General features: G+C 37.7%; 1 protein-coding gene across 1 annotated transcript; it reads right to left on the reverse strand.

The window, feature by feature from the left end:
- Positions 1-10,326: 10,326 nt before the first annotated feature.
- On the reverse strand, positions 10,327-19,701 carry kat5b (K(lysine) acetyltransferase 5b). Its single transcript, XM_051110521.1, is given in 16 exon segments — positions 10,327-11,535; positions 12,316-12,397; positions 12,982-13,141; positions 13,337-13,430; positions 14,699-14,839; positions 15,019-15,108; positions 15,511-15,759; positions 16,139-16,201; positions 16,699-16,770; positions 16,982-17,155; positions 18,471-18,539; positions 18,719-18,855; positions 18,979-19,047; positions 19,508-19,533; positions 19,535-19,572; positions 19,684-19,701. Coding segments are annotated over 16 exon segments (1,614 nt in total). The 5' UTR covers positions 19,699-19,701; the 3' UTR covers positions 10,327-11,400.
- Positions 19,702-21,289: the final 1,588 nt, after the last annotated feature.

Below are 21,289 nucleotides of genomic sequence, written 5' to 3' on the forward strand. Positions count from 1 at the left end.
ATGCATACATAAATTAAAACATTACAAACTCCAAGTCTTCACTGACAACTTCACACAGAGCACTCTTACAACACCAAATCGTTTCAAAACACATAAGATCTCCCATAGTTTTATAATACCGGAAATCAATCAGAATTCTAGATTTCACACGATTAAAAAAAACTATTTGTAAGTTACTACTTACATTTTGTTCAATCTTAATTTTCCGAGTATCATAAATTGACATTTTTGCTTCACCCACAAGAAAATTCAACAACTGACAACAAAATCGATGTTTTCGCGTATATTTAAATCCGCAAATAAACACTTCCAATGAAAAAGTCTCATCAAAACGATTAAATAAATCACTTAAAACTTTAAACAATGGATAGAGTCTATTACAGTACACAAAAGTATGATATACAGTTTCTTTCTGAAAACAAAAAGGGCATTCATCACTGCTACCTGGATTTAAAACTGAAACAAGAGCATTTACAGCTATAGCGCCATGAAGAATTCTCCACTGTAAGTCTCCTACTTTCTTTGACAAAGGAGATTTATACAAAATTCTCCATTCTGGCTTAACATTCTCCCCTAAATGGAGAACAGCACGCCATGGAGTGTCAGCTCTTTTGTGTAAAACACTCTTATTAAAGGATTTCACACAACTCTTATACACAGTTCTTCCAGATACAGAATTAGGCCCCCTTAAAACCAAAATACTGTTTTGTAAAAAAAGCCCCTCAAACTCTTTAAAATCAGTCAACAAGTACAAATCTGGAAATGGGTCATTACAGTTTGGGGTAATTAAACCTTCAGTATATTCACGCAGCAACTTAGCTTCTTCAGGTCTAAGAGCAGACTTCCATTTTTCCAACAATTTAGCCACTATGCGTTTTGACTTAATCCCCAGACAACTAGCGACTGCATCAACATTCTCAAAGGCCAATCCAGCCAGATCAAAAAGATGCCCAAATGTCAAAATCCCAGCCTTAATAAGTGTCTCGTTTACAGAAGGGAAAATCCCCTCACTTGATAAGTCTATGCGCGATCCATAAATCAGCGGTTCTTGGAGCACCCAATATAGAGAAGTTGTAACATCATGTCTTTGCACTTTAAACAGAGACCACACTTTTAATAAATTCCGATAAAAAATTGGTAACTTAGACAAGTCCATCTTTTGCGGATCCAACCAAAATAAAGATCTCTCAAAGTTCAAGTCTCTGAATCCTCGCAGGATTGCACAAGCAGCAAACTTCCAACTTGAGTCCACTGGTCCAGTAAGCAACCTTTGAATGAATAGAATCCTAAAGGCTGCTATTCTGCTCTGTACATGCATTAAACCGTGTCCTCCTTCTTCTTTGGGTAGGTACAAAACAGATCTTGATACCCAATGCATCTTGTCCCAAAAGAAGTCTACTAAAATTGATTGCAATCTTGACAGTAAATCTCGTGGAGGATCCACACAAATTAATCGATGCCAGAGAGCAGATGCAACTAGGTTGTTAATAATCAATACACGTCCTTTATATGACATTTTAGGGAGCAGAAACTTCCATTTAGCAAGGCGACCGTTGACCTTTTCAATGATTCCTTCAAAATTTTTCTGCATAAACATGTCATTATTCCCCAAAAACACTCCCAAATATTTAAAACCCTCTTTAATCCAAGATAACCCTTCTGGGAGCTTTGGCTTTACATTTTGCCAGCTCCCAACCAGTACTGCTTCACTGTTAGACCAATTCACTTTTGTAGCAGAGATCTTATTAAAATCATGTCGAATTCTTAACAACATGTTCACATCACTTTGTCCATTGATTAACACAACAATGTCATCAGCATAGGCAGACAATTTAAAATGATTTTTACAATTCGGAATAGACAGTCCACATAACTCTGATCTTATTTTAGTTAAAACAGGCTCTATGGCCAAAGTATACAACATGCCAGATAAGGCACACCCCTGCCTGATTCCTCTGAAGACCTTAAAAGGGGCACATAAATTCCCATTAATTTTTAAAACACTTTCAACATTGTTATACAAAGTTTTTAACATAGTCAAAAAGTTCTTATTAAAACCAAAAGCTTTTAATGTATTCCACAAATATGTGTGCTCCACCCTATCAAAGGCCTTTTCTTGATCAATCGACACTAGGCCGAAATTCAACTTAAAATTTTTTCCAATATCTAAAATATCTCTGATGAACGAGATATTATCAAATATTCGCCTTCTTGGAACACAGTAGGTTTGGTCGGGATGAATAATGTAGCTAAGAACTTCACTTAATCTATTGGCCAAAACCTTGAAAAGTAACTTATAATCAGTACACAACAAACTAATGGGCCTCCAGTTTCTGATATCATTTAGATCGCCTTTCTTGGGCAATAAAGTAAGAACTGCCCTTCTACAACTTAAAGGTAACTGCCCATCTGCCAAACTTTTGTTAAGTACTTGCAACAGATCCATACTGACTTCTGCCCAGAAAGCCTTATAGAATTCAATCGGCAGGCCATCAATACCAGGCACTTTATTACATTCCATACTTTGGAGCGCCTTTTGTAACTCTTCAATAGTAACAGCTTTACTTAAAACAGAATTCAGTTCCTGAGGTACTTGAGGTAAATTTTCAAAAAAAGCACTCACGTTTGACTCATTTAAAACTAACTCGCTTTGATATAGCTTTTGATGAAAGCCAACTGCCCTATTTCTTATTTCAACTGGATCTGACAATAAAACCCCATTCTCAGAACGCAAGTTATATATAAACCTCTTTTGCCCATTCTTTTTTTCCAAATTAAAAAAGAACTTTGAAGGTGCATCCATTAATTCGATATTTTGGAACCTTGATCTGACCAATGCTCCTTGTGCGGTCAGATCCAATAAATTAACTAAAAGTGTTTTTTTTTCTCTTGAAAGTTCTTTATAAAACAAAAATCGCCTGAGGCATCTCCATGTTGTGGTATATCCTTTAATTCTTTTTCTAATGATTCAATCATACTTCTCCTTTCCCTTGTCACATTAAAGGTATACTGCTGGCACAATTGTCTAATTTGTATCTTTGCAAGGTCCCACCACTGTTGTATAGATTGAAAGGATGCTTTTCTAGATCTAAAACCAATCCAGAAATCCTTAAAGACATCTTAAAAAGAAAGATCACATAAAACATTAGTATTCAAGTGCCAATAAGCACTCTTAGGCATAATAAACCCCATGGTTACAATACACTTAACTAGACTATGATCTGAAAAACCAACGGGGAAGATTGAGCATTCTTTAAATAATAGATAATAATAGATAACTATAATAGATAATAGATAAATAATAATAATAAGAGACAGAGAGAGAGAGAGAGAGATCAGCAGCGCTTTCTTCATTACGTCAAATTCTTCACGACAGCCCCCTTATTATCCTTCATTGCAACGACGATTATAAAAGAAAACAACAAACGTAGCCAGATAACAACAATTTTATCCACTTTTTCATTGTTTTTATGTTAAGGTCAGCTTATTTTTGCTACTTTTCTAATGACTTCAATGCATACATTGTCACAGACTCAAACATTCTATCTCTAATAAATACAGAAATCTGAGTAATTACATATTTAAAACTGGTAATCTATACAAAATACACTCTCAAAATCATTGCTCTCTTGGTAAACAACTATTTTGCTCCTAATAAAGTTTGTGTGTTGCGGTTGATTAGGAGACGACAATGCCAGTGAAGATCACACACTTGAGATGAAATATGAGACATGTGAACCGAATATCTTTATTGTGTGTCATTAGTCATTTTATTCCAAAAAATAAAAATAAAAACACCACTGATATTTAATATTTAATATTAGTATTTAATAATATTATATAAATATATATATATATATATATATATATATATATATATATTTAACATAATGAAATATTTTCCTGTATTGTGACAAACAGTTGTTATATGAGGACTGCAGATGTTATCAAAGATAACAGACACTTGAAGCCCTTTCTGGAAGTTTGTTGGATGTAGGACTAAAGAACAATCTGTTGTTGTTAAGAAGATTATTGTGAGCCTGAATCAGATATGCCTTTGTGAACTGACACGTCACTGTGTGGCCTTGAATGTTGAATGTTAGATTTTTTTTTCAACATGCAGTCATTCTTGTGGATGAGAAAAGTGAACTTTGAAAGGACAAAATACTGCACTGTTATTTATAAAAGTTACGAAAATGTTCTGTTATGAAAATATGTGGTATACATTTTAAGGTGGAATAGAACTAACCCAATGTCTTCTTTTGTGGTTAAGATTACAGTTTTAAATGTGTGATCACCTTAATAAATACTTTTACAATTTACGATACAATTTCAGGTTACTCACTTTAGTCCTGAGAATAATCAACACTTGATAGTGAGTCTATAACGAGACTATAACGTCTTTTAACCTTGAGTATGGCAGCTTCACAACAGTCTAAAACAGCACTGTGAAAAGGAACTCATAACCCCATGAGGTCGTGTAAGGGTAGAGCTATTGCAAACTGTAATACGGAATTAACAGATTTTCTGATTCTGTGTATTAACATCTTAAACATTCACAGTACGATTAACTGTTACTACGCAGGCAGTGGAGAACTTACAATTATGTAAGTTAAAGGAATAGTTCACCCCTCAAAAAGTTAAAATACTCTGGGAACAATAATCCATTGTAATTTAAATGGATATAATGTGTGTCATAAAACATCATATTATAATATTTTATCTTTCCTGAGTAAATATTATATTTTTATTTCATTATTATTTCTTTATTATTGCATATTCTTATCAATATAGTACAGGTAATATGAGATTTGTTTTGGTTAGATATATTAATGCAGGTAAGGTAAGATAGCTAGTAGGTTGAGCGGACAACACAGTGTTGTAGTTGAGACCAGGGGCCTGATATAAAAACACTGGAAATGAAATGTGTGGACGCCATTATTCAGGCACACATGAAGCTAAAGCCCTTCAGGGTGCAGCTGTGGAGCAGGAGACAGACCTGATCACCAGGCTGGTGGCGCTGGAGTTGACCACCAAGGTGAAGCCGAAGACCACTGGGGATCACGACCACGGCAGAGATGATGACCGTGGTGTAACTGGCAGATCAGGAGGCAGTGGTGGAACGGCCAGAGATGGAGACTGAGGCGAAGCAGTAAACCAAGGTGGATTTTAAGACAGCTTTCACCTTGCGATAATCTACACAGAATCTAACTGAGCTGTTGGTTTTAGGTACTACAGCTATCGGGTTAGCCCATGTACTCCTATGTTTAGCATCGCTTCTCATTCAGTTTTTTTTGTCCTCAGGTAAATGTTATGGCCTGCAGTGCACCACCATGCACCACGGCTCTGTCTCAATGTGGTGCTGAATCAGGTTAGTCCAGCTATGCAGGACGAGAACACGTCTCCAAACTCTGCTTGCAACCTGCCCACATCAGTGAGAGATGATCTCCTCGTTGGACAAGAGCGAGCCATTGCATTTTGATACATGCTTTAGGTCCAAGATCATCCTCTCCACTCACTCCCATCACAGGCTCCATCTTATTTAATTTTTTAAGGAGATAGAGGTGATAGATCTGACGTTCCCTGTTCCTGTCTGTCTGTACTTTATCTTTACAATACTTTATCTCCCGGTGTAAGTTTGCGTAATCTGGCACCCCCGTCGTGCATTCAGGTCTGCTTGTCCTGGGCCGGCAGCAAATTCTCCATGGAAAGCTTTTGCTTGCAGGTTCAGCAGATACTGAATTTCATTCTGAATATCCTTCCTCCCAAGCCTCTCTAAGAACATCAAGAATCCAACATCAAGAAGCATCGCTTTCCCCAGCCAAAAAACCATCTGTGGCAGGCATCCCAGAGCTGCTGGGTCATCAAGAAAGGCCTCCACAGACCAGAATCTCTGGAGATGAGGCCCACCCATTTACATGCCTGTGGAGTCTACTTGAGCATGTCCACAAAAACATCTGGGTCGTCCTGTGGGCTTATTTTGGTTAATGGCACGTGAATGCGATTAGATGGAATCTCCCTGTTCATCCAGGTGCAGAAAAGCTTGCGGTGCTGCTGCTGCGCCAGAATGAGGGCTTGGAATTTGCATTCCTGGTTCTCAATGCAGGTCCGTGAATGATTTGATCCTGGTTTCTCCCAAGGTTTTTTCCTTCATTCTGTCACCGATGGAGTTTTGGTTCCTTGCCGCTGTCGCCTCTGACTTGCTTAGTTGGGGACACTTCATTTCCAGTGATATCGTATTCTATTTGAACTGAACTGAGCTGAATGATGACATCACTGAATTCAGCGATGAACTGCCTTTAACTGAAAATTGAGTGTTTACTGTTGCCCTTTTGCATTACTGACACACTATTTCTATAATATTTCTATTTAATACTGTAAAGCTGCTTTGTCACAATCTGTATTGTTAAAAGCGCTATATAAAAAAAGGTGACTTGAGTTGACTTGACTTGATCGCTTCCGCATACGGCAATCCTGACGGGGACTGCGTGACAGTGGCAGCAGGTGGAGTTGGCCTGATTAACTCGCTGATTAACTGATTAACTAAAGTGCAGTGGGTTGTCATGGCAGCACTGATGACCGTCTAGGCAATGACTAAAATGCAGTAGAATGAACACACGGACCCAAGAACCGTGACATTTTAATGCGCAATACCTTGACACCTTGTTGTTGGTGTTATCATAACATTGTTCTCTGCAATTATCAAGGTATATATTCCATCTCCTGTAAAGCAGTCAGCACAGATGTGTACAAAAAATCCCTTCTTAATACTTCAGTACAGTACTCACACTACGTTTGAAATAGTTTCTTCAGCCCCAGTTTCCAGCGAAAAAGTTATCATGGCTTTACAGTGTGTCTCAGAGCCTTCATATCCACTGTGTTCCAATCACTAAATCCACTTGTGAATATGAAAAAGTTTACTTGCAAAGCAAAACATTTTTCCTTTGGAAGGTGAATAAAAATACAATTCTCTGGCCACACACTCTCCAAGTTCACATCTGAAATATATATATGTATTTTTAAAAGTGATGTTTATTATGCTTATACACACCATCACGCATGCACATTATTATTTTGATTATTATTCTGATCATCAAAAAAACATTCAAGCTGGCGGTTATTAAGCCTCTTATTAAGACACCACAACTAGACCCTAGTGAACTGCTAAATTACAGACCCATTTATAATCTTCCGTTTATGTCTAAAATTTTAGTTGTGTCTGCTCAACTGTGCTCCTTCTTGCAAAAATTATCTCTATGAAGAGATTTCATAGGTCCCATCACAGCACAGAAACTGCACTTGTTAAAATCACTAATGACTTGCTTCTTGCGTCAGACCAAGGCTGCATCTCATTGCTAGTTTTACTTGATCTTAGTACTGCGTTCAACGCTATAGATCATGACATACTCATAGATCGACTAGAAAATTATGCAGGTATTCAAGGGCACACATCTCTGCCATATGTACATCAACTTGACATAGTCACCACTAGTAAGCTACTACTAAATATATTGTAGAAACTTTAATTTTGTGTAAAGCAACGATTTGTATCATGAAAAGCAATATACAATTAAACTTGATTTGAAATGAATTGAACTAAATTGAATTGATCCCTTTTAGGTCCAGTATACTCATACTTTACTCTGTATTTTATCCCAACAACCAGGATCTGTATTGAAAGAATCATTTGCTCTCAAAGATATATTTATACTTTTCAAGAGTCATTAATGTAAAGTATTAAATCATTTGCTCTAAATTTGGCAATTTATTTGAATTACTTCATAAATGATGACAAAGCAGATGGGATTTTTTTTATTGTGAATTTACAGATTTCATTACAAAAGGAACCTTATAAAGGAATGTTCAAATTAAAATTGAGCAACTACTTCAGTAAGCAGAAAATAAATGGAAATTAAAGTGTTATCAAACACTAAATTCTAAATGAAATATATATGAGTTCTTAAAGCTACAACAATTATTGATTTTCTCTTTTTTCCTTTGTCCTTTGACAGACATCATAGCAGCTGGGTTATTATCTTATTTGGCTGCTATTACTTTAAGAGCTGCCGCTGCTGAACGTGATGCGGATCGGACACGCGTGCTTGTAGTTTCATTCGTGCATTAATATGAAATGATAGAAGCTACAGGGTTCTCTGCCACATTTGTTTGTGCAATTAAACATCACACCCACCGAGCACAGTATAACGGCTGACAGGACAGGAACATTTGTTTTTAAAATATGGCCTGATGAAATATCATATGACCACAGTTCATTCTACAGTTGTTCTACTGAAGCTCCCTTGTCACCTGTACCTTCTTATGGCAGGTAAAAGATAATCGATTCCCTGCTTATTGACTGGGAAGTTTAAAAATGAGGACCCTCTGATGACCCAATGCCACCCTCCCGAGCACCAGGCGGATTAGTGGTAGACGACAGAAAGCGTAAAACAACTCTTCTAGTCACTCTTGAGATCCCCAAGGGACCTTCCTGGTTGTTCAAAGACAAACACATGCAACAATGAGTTGCCTAGGTTGCCGCAAACCTACTGGTTCTATTCCTAGAAACTTACAAGAACATCATTCATCTTGGTTGAGTTTGCTAGAGTTCAAAGACAGGATCTAGAGGTCAACTTCTGAGGTTGACAGCAGGAGTATAAAAGACAGATGAGTTTACAAACTGAAGTGTAGTTCTACCTAAAGGCAGCACTGACTCTGTTTTTGATGTTTAATACTGTAAATTTGTTTGGTTTAAAGCAATTTGTTGTATAAAGTGCAATATAAATAAACGTGGCTTGACTTTATGTGATCGGAGTGAATCAGATGTTTTCTTAACTGCGGTTTTCTCACTGCTGTCATTTTGTTGTGTATTTATTTTATTACTGAGACAAAAGCAAGGAGCACATATCTACATACTCAATCTACATCCAGCAGCACGGGGGTGTCGGGACGTTCGAAAACAGAAAACAGTTCCGTAGCCTTTTCCGACTTCTTTTCACCCCAAGTGAAACATTAAAAAGAACTTTGCTTTAAACATATGAAGGCCTTGAGTGTCTTGGTTCACTGCGGCTCTTCCTTGTTTATATTGAGGTGTATTAGACCTTGAACGTCTACAAGGATCATCAGAAGCGTGTTCCCTCCTGCACTTACGAGCACGATTGATTGGGCTGCGGCCGTTTGGGAAGCTGATTTGCTGCTTAGAACTTCCTATGGCTACTTCATTCAACAGCTACGAGACGTGTTCAGACATCACACTGGGGGCAACAATGTATCGATGCAGAGTGGCTCAGAGTGGGTGGAACCACATTTTATTGAAGGCTGTGTTTCAATGCTGATCTACAAAGCAAACTAGATCGCAAGGGTGAAAATTATTTTTTCTTCTCTATTTTCTGAGTGTTGCCCTTGCTATCGGAATTGATCATTTAATGAGAACTGCTCCCAAGAGGAAATCTGCCCGATGGTCACAGTCAAGCGCTTCTAGCAAACCTCAGCTTCACTGTGTTCCCCAGCTCACCTCAGTGCCTGAACCAAAGCAGTGTCAGGAGCCTCTGCAGCTGGGTTTCTGCACTTCTCCAGAAGTGTGCAGTTGAACTGAACATTACTACTGAGTGCTTGTGCTTCCTGAATGAGAACAGCGTTAACCCTTTGCGAGGACGCGTCTTTGTGGCATTTTATCCCTCTGGTGCATTGTCAAAAGTGCAATGAATATCAAATTAATGCGTTATATTTTATTTTAATAATATTCTTTCTTCAATATTTTATATATTCAGGGGATTTCTTGGTATTACACAATATTCACCTCTAAATAATGCATCATTTCTTTTTATGCAAAATAATAAAACAAATTGTATTAAAAAGCACACATTTATACTTATTTTCTTTTTTAAATAAACGCTGCATTGAAGTTAACAAAGCAAAAATGTTTAAAATCCAGTGAATGGAGGCAGATCAGTGCCATCTGGTGGATAGAAATAAAGACAATTACATGTAGTAGTTCAGAACAGCATTTTTCAGACAGAATTACTCGCTTTTATTAGGTTTTGCATTTGGATATGTATTTAGACATTATCAAAAACTACTTTTTGTCAAAGTTTAGATTTTTGTTTAGCTTGAAATGTTTATTTTTTGCATTATTATTGCAGTGAAACCTGAACACCCATGTTTGTTCCCCCCCATTTTTTTTTTTTTTTTTTTTTTACCTAAAATACAACACTTGTGCGTAGAGAGTGTTTGCTGGTTTACATTCAGTAAAATAAATAAATAAATAAATAAATACATTTAAAAAAAAAAAAACAACATCCCTTTGGATTTGACCCTGGACACATAAAATACCAGTGTAGAAAAGACATTTATTTGTAGTATGTTCTGTACAACACAATACATTGTAAAGACCCATTCAGCCCCATTCACACCAGCAGACACATACAGGGACAAGCTGACACCATCCTCTTCATTTTCAGAGAGCGACAGGATGTGGGCGTGTCCAGCTGTGCAGCAAAGTTGAGGAAAGTGTAACTTTATGCAAATGAGCAGCAGATTCCCTGTGTCAACGAGACGGAGAACTTAAGAGTCAGCATATGTAGCTGTTAAAAATAAACTTTTTGTATTAAATAAGGCTGCTTACAAACGCACATTTGTTCATCTGTAATGGATCAGTTGTTTTGGTCACAAACCGATAGCTGCAATGGCAAAGGCCATGAATTGTTTTACCTTCATATCTTTTCTACTTTTTATGCACTGATCCCATTTTTATATCACCTTTTCTCTCCAGAATGTTTATTTTTATGGGAAAGAATTGAAACTGATTTGAGATCAACAACATGGAACGACATCCATCAGCGTTACTGTGGGTCACCAGTGGGCGTTTCCACCATTAACAGATGTTACTGAAAACAACATGGAAATCTGGAGGGAAAAGTGCATTTACAAAGAATGCTGTAGATCAAATGTATAATACAACAATCTATAGTTGTCTATATATAATAAAGAGCTATATGCACCAAATTATACATAGCCTGTAGCCAATAATGTCTGTCCCGCACTAAAAAAACCAAAAGGACAGTGGCTGATAATCATGTTGCAATCGAATGCTGCCGTTTTTGGTCAAAGTAATAAAACATAGCACTGAAAACATAACTGTAAACATAATTAGGGGATGTAGTGAAACGGTGGGACAGACGTTTGCATTGAAATAGACATTCCTTCATTCTCACATACAGACGAGTAACAGACTGACATGAATTTCACAATTAAGTCACATAACATGCAGATGTGGACTGTGGAGTCTTTAACAACATGACACTGTTTTAGTCCTCTTTCACAGGCTCATGCTCCGGTCGAGTCCGTTTGTGAACGGGACGTGGCGTGTTAGCTGGGCGCCAGCGGTCGGTCCTCTTACGGTCGTCACCACTTGCCCCTCTTGCTCCAGTCTTTAGGAGTGAAATGCAAACATTTGGGGTCGATACGGAGGTGCCGCTTCTGCATGGCCCGCTCGTGACCGTCCACTATGTCCTCTGATAAGGTGAGGATGTACTGACCCTGCAGGGAGACGAAAAAAAAACAAGTTGAAACAAAAATGTAAAAAAAACAATCAAATAAATAATAAACCACCAAATGCAATGATCTGTTGAGTTTTACAATACGTTTCTGCACAAATAAAATTAATAACAGGGCTCCAGTTCAAATACAGGTTGATAAAAACAAAATGTTTCACAAAATGATAAACCTCGCATTTCAGCCTTTAAACCATTTTGAGATCAAGATTATAAACAAGTGTATTCATTTAAAACACATTATTATGTCTATACCTTATTATTCTAACTGTTCGATTTTTAAAAGGCACATCAGCATCTTGTCGATCCACCAGTTAGCACTGACAACACTACATGTATGCTGCATGAAAATATGGTATTTAAGCACTATTTGACAGTCTGTTTCAATTCACCACACAAACAAAACTCCTCACTGTTTTCATGTTTCAACGTCAATGTCAGAGTTGCTTAGCATAAATGTGCACTACTGCAAACTGCTGAAACTAGAGCCTGTAGAATGAGAAACAGCACCATATTTTGACATTGAAAGTGCAGAGCTCACATTCATTCATTGAAAACACAGCTTTATGAAGCCATATCATGATACCTCTTTTTTTGTACCCAAATTTAAGACCTCTTGAAATCATAATTAAATATTTTCTCATAGCATTAACTGCATTGAAGACTTTTTTTATGACCTTACATGTGATACAGCTGAATTGAAGATGTTTTAAGGAGCCACAGGAGTCTGGGAAGTCTGAAAACAAGCATCGTAAGGATCATTTACCTTATAATAATTGATGAGGTTAAGGTACTGAAGAGTTGATATCACATCCTCTTTCTTGACACTGGTGATCTCACTGATTTCACTGAGAGAATCCACAATTGATATAATATTAAAAAACAAAACAAGCTTCATTAACACCAATCAACAAAAACGGAAATGGGTAAATCTCAGGAAGAAACTTTGGGTCATATTTGACCCCCAAAAATCACAAGAAAACTAGATTTTGCATAAAGAGGGCTGTGATCATCATTGCAGCGTTCTTTATGAGAATAAAAACAAATGTTCATCATTAGATTCTCATTACTGTAATAATCACAGGAATCATCAGTTGTAGACAATTTTAATAAAATCTGCACAAACTAAAGGCAGTACAACAAATCTTACCATGACGTATGCTTACAATTTAATATGCCCTTGACAAAATTCATTTTTTACCTTGCAGTACTGAAAATTGGGGTTGAGATGTACTAGTGTTGTCACAACACTGCAATTTCTAAGTTGGGTACAATGTCTTAAAATACACATGTATCCAAAACCATTTTTGATGCTACAGGTAAAAGGAAAAAAAAGAAACAGGCACGATTCACTCAAATACGCTTTATGGTTCAGATGTTTGTCAATAAAACTGATAATGTGGTTAATCTAAAGAAAGATGTTAACACCTACTTGATGGTGATCTGTGGCCGTTCTCCATTCTCTGATTTGAGGTTCATGAGGATCTCCAGAATCGTCTGAGACCAGTACGAGCGGTAGGAGAGCAGACCCAGATCAGACAGAGGCTTCTCTGGAGTCCCCGTCTTTCCTTCCACTTTCGAGAGCTCATAACCTTACAAATGTGAACAAAAACCAAACATTCAGCTTTTATCATTTGAAAAAGTTGAACTTACACAACCCACTGCTTATTCTGAGACGGCAAGCAATCATTCTGAACGCACAGTAAAAACAAAACATTAATGAAATGATTTCAAATCATTCTATGTGCCTCAGAAAAAAAGACTTAAATAACCATACAATTACTCACTGAACTCAATTAGTAGTTTGCCGTAGCCTCTTCTCTGGTAAGGTGGTAAAGTCAGAATGCAGGCCACGTTATAGTCTTCTGTTGATTCCTTTTCCTGTAATAGGAGGAAAGCACACACCATAAAAACACAATGCTACCGTACAAGAAAAGGGGACTAGCCAAAACATCAAACTGTTTGAATATCACTACACTAAAGCTTTACTTATTAATTTTTTTATTCCATGTCAGCAGCAAGGCTAAAGCAGAGTAAATAAAGTCATACAATTAACAAGATGCTATAGAAGACATTAAAGGTTATTGTTACATTTAAGGTACTATGGAGAAAAAAAAAAAAAAGTGATACATATTTTAAAAATACATCAGTTAAAGGAGAAGTTCACTTCCAGAACAAAGATTCACAGATAATGTACTCACCCCCTTGTCATCCAAGATGTTCATGTCTTTCTTTCTTCAGTCGTAAAGAAATTATGTTTTTTGAGGAAAACATTTCAGCATTTTTCTCCATATAATGGACTGATCTGGTGCCCCAATTTTGAACTTCCAAAATGTAGTTTAAATGCAGCTTCAAACGATCCCAAATGCGGTTGTAAACGATCCCAGCCTTATCTAGCGAAACGATTGGTTACTTTCATAAAAAAAATACAATTTAAATACTTTTTAATCTCAAACGCTCGTCTTGCCTGACTCTCCCTGAACTCTGTGTATTCTGGCTCAAGACAGTTCGGGTATGTCGAAAAACTCCAATTGTATTTTCTTCCTCAACTTCAAAAATCATTTCAAAATCATCCTACATTGCTGCAGAAGTACCGACACAGTGTTTACAAAGTGAACATGCAAAGAAGATCAAACACCCTTAACAAAAAAGGTAAAACAGCGATATAGGACGATTTTGAAGTTGAGGGAGAACATGAGATGGGAGTTTTTCCACATACACTAACTGTCATGAACCTGAACAAAAACAGTTCAGGCAGAGTAAGGCAAGACTGGATAAGACCCTTCTTCCTCGACTGGAATCGCTTGAAGCTGCATTTAAACTGCATTTTGGAAGTTCAAACCTGGGGCACCATATCAGTCCATTATATGGAGAAAAAAGCTGAAACGTTTCTTTAAAATAAAATTGTTTACGACTAAAGAACAAAAGACACGAACATGTTGGATGGCAAGGAGGCGAGTACACTATCTGTACATTTTTGTTCTGGAAGTGGACTTCTCCTTCAAACAGATCTCTGAATAAAACTCTTGTCTATTTAGATTAAAAACAGTGCAGTCCAATAAAAACAAGGTTTAACAGTCATTGTAGTTTGACAAGGAAAGCATAAAGCTGGAGGTTCCTGCACTAATGCGAGGAGGTCTGTAGTTTACCTTGGAGAAGTAGCCGACTATATGGAAACCCTTTGAGTCGTACTCTGTCATAACATAGAAGAGGAATGGATCTGTGTCATAGTACAGGGTCTTGTGGTCCAGGAAGCATTTGGCCAATAAACACAAATTTTGGGAATATGTCTGTACGGTGGGAGAACAGAAGACAAAAAAGGTCAAATGTTTTTTATAATGTGCCTCACGACCCAATTTAAAATCACCATGTTCAGTTTGACCACACTAGCAGTAAATGAAGTGTTGAACAGCTTCTGTCTGATCACTCAGCTCTAAACATGAATCATTACTAAGTAAAGGTTACCCACCTTGTTTTTCCTGCCGTCAATTTCAAAAAAGGATATAGTTCCTTTACGATAGATCTCATTTCCTGGCGGGTGTCGAAGGTTGCATTTTGTCTGTAAATGTTATAGACAGGTGACATTTATCTGTGCAAATGTACACGACAAGACTCAAGCTTCTCATGTAAATGTTTCTGGGTCAGAAAAAAGATAAATGCAGCAGGCAAATAAAAATAAGCAAAAACAATAAACTGGTTCTATATGCGCACGTATAATTTTTAAATAGCCAACCTTAAAAATATAATAGTATAGTATAAATACAAATGTACATAATTAATCTTTGTTTTACTCATTGGAAAGCTCTTTACACTGAATTTAATATTAGACCTGTAACAAAATCAGTTTGTGTGCCTCAAAAACAAATAAGGAAATAAAACTGTGTTTGTCGCATGCAGTTTCACTGAGACAGAACTCATATACGATGCCGTCAGCATGTTGACTATTCAATCCAGCTCTTACCAGGTGCCTCTGTAGACACTTGAGGCTCTTGAGGTACTTGAGACAGAATTCACACAGGTAGAGGATGGGGAGCGTGGTGAGCTCCTGCGGGTACGGAGAGAAGTACCACGGCTTTAGCCTGTGCCGGCCCAGCTCAATGCAGTCGATGTTCTTCATTCGCGTGACGATGTCGTCGTGACTGCGGTCCGACACCAAACTGCCGGTCATGCGAGGGGCGGACGGGATGCCGTCAGAACTGTCCTGGGAATCCTGAGAGGGGAGAGCGGAATTAAGAGGGATGCTGGGACGCCGTCTAACAGCAGCAAATGAAAACAGTGGACATCCTTTGCATTTAAAACAAATCTCTGATCTTGATTATATGGTTAGGGAGAGCAATTACACTCTTGTATTCATTCCAGTAAATACCAGGAATTTCCCTCATCTTTTATTATTACTCAATGAGCTAACAAGAGACCTAGTGAATAAAATACCACACTAGCCTAAGTAAAACCGACTCTTGCATTTAAAGATTCAATGGCTTTTTATCTAGATGTCTATAGTTTGAGCTGCACACGTTTGTCTAGAAGTCCTACGCCTCCACTGTAACAGACACACACAATAAAGGCAATGGGAAGTAAAGGAGCCGGACCTCTCCTGGCGGCAAATAGATGGTGGAGCAGCGAGGGTTGTTATTCTGGAACACCTTTACCATCTAACAGAAAAACACAAGTGGATGCAAAGCTTTGGGACATTTTACTTCAGAGTGGAGGAAAACAGGTGAGAGAGAAAACAAAACAAAATTCAGCAAATTATGATCAGGGAATAGAAAACATCTTCCAGGTTTGGCGATTAGGGGACAATGCGACTTGTGGACTCAATTTTTCGTTTTATTCAAAAGTCTAAAAATGTATTTTTTTTTTTTATGCAAAGCAAAAAAGGGCTCACTTTTAATTTTTTATATTTTTTAATCAATTTTTAATCAATCAATCCGGACAGGATGTGCTAACCCTATGCCAGCTACTTCTAGGCAAAAACAAACAAACAAACAAACAAACAAACAAACAAATGTGCAATGTTTGATTGTAGAAATTAATTAAAAATATTTGAGTGTTAATCAAAACTTGGGATTTAATCATTTTAGATTTTTTTTAAAAAAAGGTGCATAATGTTTACTAAGAAAACACCTGTAAATCGAGCTGCGGGCCCTACCTCGTCCGTCCCTCCACAATTTTTCCGTTTTCTCCCAGGCTGAGAAGGAATAAGACGACGTGTTGTGCCATTCTTCCAGAAGAAAAAGCAAAGGGTAAAAAAAAAAAAAGAAAATTAAATCAGTATTCATTTTTCAAGTCACATTAAAAAAAAAAAAAAAAAAAAAGCTCTTGACATATTCTTCATGCTCTGATCAATAAATGGCAGTGACACATTTATGAGACAGATTTAACCAGCAGAACTTCAATCATCTGAGAGGATTTGTTTGTGGGGGTTTTTTTACTGTGGTGAGAGAGGTGAGCTGCTCATGTTCTTCTCTGGATTTAATGCTGAAGGTGGAGTCCCTCAGGGCCGGAAAGACGGACGCCTGACTTGCCTCTGCAGAACTTGGAAGCGAAGGCACTGGAGTGGCTGCGGTCACTTGTGTGGCCAAAGACACAGACTCTGCTTTTCTCTTCTGAAAGAGCAATCAGAAAGACGGATAACTTTTTCATCAGCATAGGAAATGAAGCACAACATTCAACAAAAATCATAATTACTATGCTAGGGTGTTGTAGGTAGTTGGTAGGCTGTTCCTATATGTTATTCTAAGGTGTGACGAGTGGGTTTTAGCATGTTGCTAGGTCGTTCTGTTTCTTAGTGGCCCATATCAAAAATTCCCACAACAAATCTACTTGATTTTTTGGTCTCTAGATGTGGCTTGGGTCTCTCCTTCAGTCTGTGGGGTTTGTTCAAATCCCCAACCCCAACTCTAATTAATAACAATAATCACCACTATCAGCTGATGATTAATACGGATAATAAACAGAGTGAACTCCAGCCACTTACCTCACATTATAAAATGGAGATAATGAGTTTGTTTGTAATGACAGATGAGAATATATAATGTTATGAAAAATATGGAAAATGCTTTCATATTCACTACCAGTCAAAATATGGATTTGTAACCATTTTTGAAAGATGTCTCTTATAATATTAAAATACAAAATGCAAATAACTCCTGTGATGCCAAAACTGATGATCAGGGTGACGTGATATTTCAGAAATCAATCTAATAGATTGCTGATTTGCTGGACAAGAAATATTTCTTATTAGCATCAATGCTGAAAAGTGTTTGGGGAAGACTTTTATTCAGCAAAGATGCAATAACTGTGTGATGTGTAATGATTCCAAACATTTCACTAGTAGTAAACATGCATACTGGAAAAGAGCACTGAATAGATTTACTTCAGTTTTGGAAGAAAAAAAACAAACAAACAAAAAAAACATCTGCAACAAATACTATGAACTGAAACAGATACTATGAATGTATTTTACATACAGTGCTGTGTATAGTTTGGCAGCTGTTTAGAATAACATCTGATTATAAGGACAGATCAACCCAAAATGAAAACTCTCATCTTTTACACTCATGTTGTTTCAAACCTTTAAGACATACTTTTTTCTGCAGAACATTTCTTGAAGAAAACACAAGCCAACATTTTGAAAACAACTGAAGGTTTGGAACAGCATGAGGTGAGAACTGATGACAATTCTCATTTCTTGCTGAACTAATCCTATAACAACACCAACATTACCATCACATAAATGTTCAAGCCGCTCGCCAAACGGCAACGGAAATTGAGACGAGGCAAAAATTGCACCCCTCACACTTGTTGCAAAGTGTGATGTAAGATTTTTAATATTTTTTAAGTGAATTTAGCCCATTGATTGAAAGCTCTTTCTGGACAGATTGCCTTTTATTCGTGTACAATGGGCGGGTTTGTCTGTACCGGTGTGGGGAGGGTTTTGCCTCTTGAAGGAGCTGAAGCGGACTGAACGTTGAGATCTAGACTCTTCCTCTGAATTTGAACAGAAAGGAAGAGAGATTGGTAAAGGTTTACATGGCACACAAACAACTCTTTGTGACACAACGTTTCAAAATGAAGGTCAACCACTGAGGTGGAGGTGCGTAACACATAATTAAAGAAAACCGAGCGCTGCAGGCAGATTTGAAATAAGCAGGAAAAGACATTCTTACCACGTCTCTCTCCGGGGAGCTGGGACGGGACCCCGGCAGGCCGTTCTTCGTCGGGGTCTTCGCCTCCTTCTTGGGAAACTGGAGCTTCTTCAAGTCCAGGCGGTCTGGAGTCACCCATTCATCCAGCCGCTTATTGACTTCACAAAAAAATAAAACAGATTACGTAAATATATTCCTCTACAGCTAGCAAAAAGGGTGAACAAAACATATTGTATTTGTGATACGTAAAACATGTGTAAAAGCAAATGGTTCATACTCACAGTCAATATAGTGAACATAATAAAGCTTTCTCCCAGGAATGTCTTTGACACTGAGAATTTCAGCCAACGCTTTGAAGGAATAAAAGGATAAATGAACATTCAGACAGCTGAAAGTCAATATAACTTAACTTATAATCTTAACTTAATGAGGAATTAAAATGCATTATGTGTAAACATTATGAGAAGAGCACAGAAAACACCTTTGCCACTAAGAATTAAATGGAGTATAGTATTTTGGATGTGCACCATGGGAGCTCTACTGTAACTGAAGCATCTTGGGACGCATAAACCACACAGTGGTGCATCCACATGATGTTCATTCAGCTCACACACAGCGCAGCAGCACTAACGCCGTCACTGCGCCGCCACACGCGCTACAACCAGCGACTCACGTCCGAAAAGGTGATTAAGGTGAGAAAACAGTCCCTCACTAAACGAACAGGCAGAGCGATTTTCACTGACACTGGAGCGAGCGAGTGTGATGACCAGTGAGCGCAGCCGCGAGTCTTTTGTTTACATTCACACTTACGCCACTCGTCTTCATTTTCTTGGTTTTCGCAGCACAGGAAGCCGGCAGCCTTCGATGATCTCAACCTATGGGGAGACAATGCCTTCATGAACCACAGCGACCAATGTCAACAGCGCGAATGCGTTTTAAAACATCATTCAGACTACAATAATACACATAGACTGCGAGCTGCTTACCGAGGAGTCCGCCATCTTGATCACAGAACGCCTCCAGCGCACAGAGTTGTGGGTAAAGAGAGAACGCCGGCTTGTTGCAGCAGGGGGCGCTGCACGGCGCTCAAAGCTCGAGCCCTGCTCGATCCGCCGAGCTGCGATCAAATCTAACGACGTGTTCACTCCAGACATCTGTGTGCTAAAATTATATCATCATTTAACGTATTAAATTAACGTTTAAAAATAATATAAATAAATAAAATAATAATAGTAATAAAAACCTTTTAATCTTCACAAAATGTTTTTAAATGCAGTGATCAAAAACGACTGTGATTGGTCCATCGTAACCACCGCGGTAAAAAGTAGTACGTATCACGTGACACACGCAGCGCTGTCGCGAATCCCGTCAGTTAAGGAGAGTAAACACTGCGCCAGATCTTCATGCGTCATTATCGTGTTTGAATAGAATTGTTGATGATTTGATTCCATGCTGCATTGTTCCATTTCTCTGAAACTCACCCCAGAACAGCTGTCATCAGTAGTAACAGGTCTGTGTCTGTCTGGCATTCATTATAATTACATGTCAAGCAATCAAGTTGGAAATATTATATTTAAGTAAACAAAACAAATCAATTACACTGTGCACAGTAAACTCTAATAACGGAATCTGAATGATGAACTGATGCAGCGCAATTTTATTGTTAGATTAGTAAAATCTTTTGGCCTTCAGGAGGGAAAAAATCGAAATTGGCAAAAAGCACTTTTCATATTCTTTTCTAAAGATGGTAAAGAGGGTCCCATGGCTTTTTTTTTTTTATCATATTTTTAAAAACAAACATTTAATTATATCTGCTAAACACTCCTACAGTTGTATCACTCTTGTGACATTGTTTAAAATAATTACAAGGTTTAAAAAGATTAGATTTTTCAATGAAAAATGTAATTGCATTTAATTATTTACTTTAATGATTTTATTAGTATTAATAGTTGTCATTATAAGAATTTTCCTCTTGTTTTAACATATATGGGTAAAGACGATGAGTGCCCCAGCAAATGTTTTACCAGAAAATGTGGACTTAATAAAGTTTCTGATCTTCCTGAAGCTGATTATGATCTGTTTCTCTGAAGGGCTTCGTTCTCAGAACCCGAGTCTACAGCGTCCTTGTTCGCATCATGAAGAAGTGTTTCTTGGCAAGTACTCATTTCTCCACTCCAGACACAAAACACTCTGGACCAACAACCCTCCACAGGGACAGAATCACTGTTTCACAGAACACTCTCAGTATTATCCACATGAAAAATGAAAAAATCTAAAAAGAAAGAGGACAGAGGGTAGCCGTAGGCTTAAACATTTCTCCAGCTCTCCTGTAAGGGAAAGAAGCAAGTGTGTGAAAAACTGTACGTTTTGGTAAGATGATGCTTTCAGACGTCATGCAGAGGAAATGTCAGATTTTCTGAGATCAGCCCCATCAAGTTCACTGTCTCAACTTGATGAAGAAGGCTAGAAGTGCTGGCGTACAGTATTAGCCGAGGTTGACATGAAAAAGGGAAAGAAGCTGAGTCAGAAAAACCTGTAAACAAGGTCTTTGTCTTTAATGACAATGATGAGTATTCAATGATGTGAACTGGA

The sequence above is a fragment of the Labeo rohita genome, chromosome 5 (assembly GCF_022985175.1).
Source record: "Labeo rohita strain BAU-BD-2019 chromosome 5, IGBB_LRoh.1.0, whole genome shotgun sequence".
Lineage (NCBI taxonomy): Eukaryota > Metazoa > Chordata > Actinopteri > Cypriniformes > Cyprinidae > Labeo > Labeo rohita.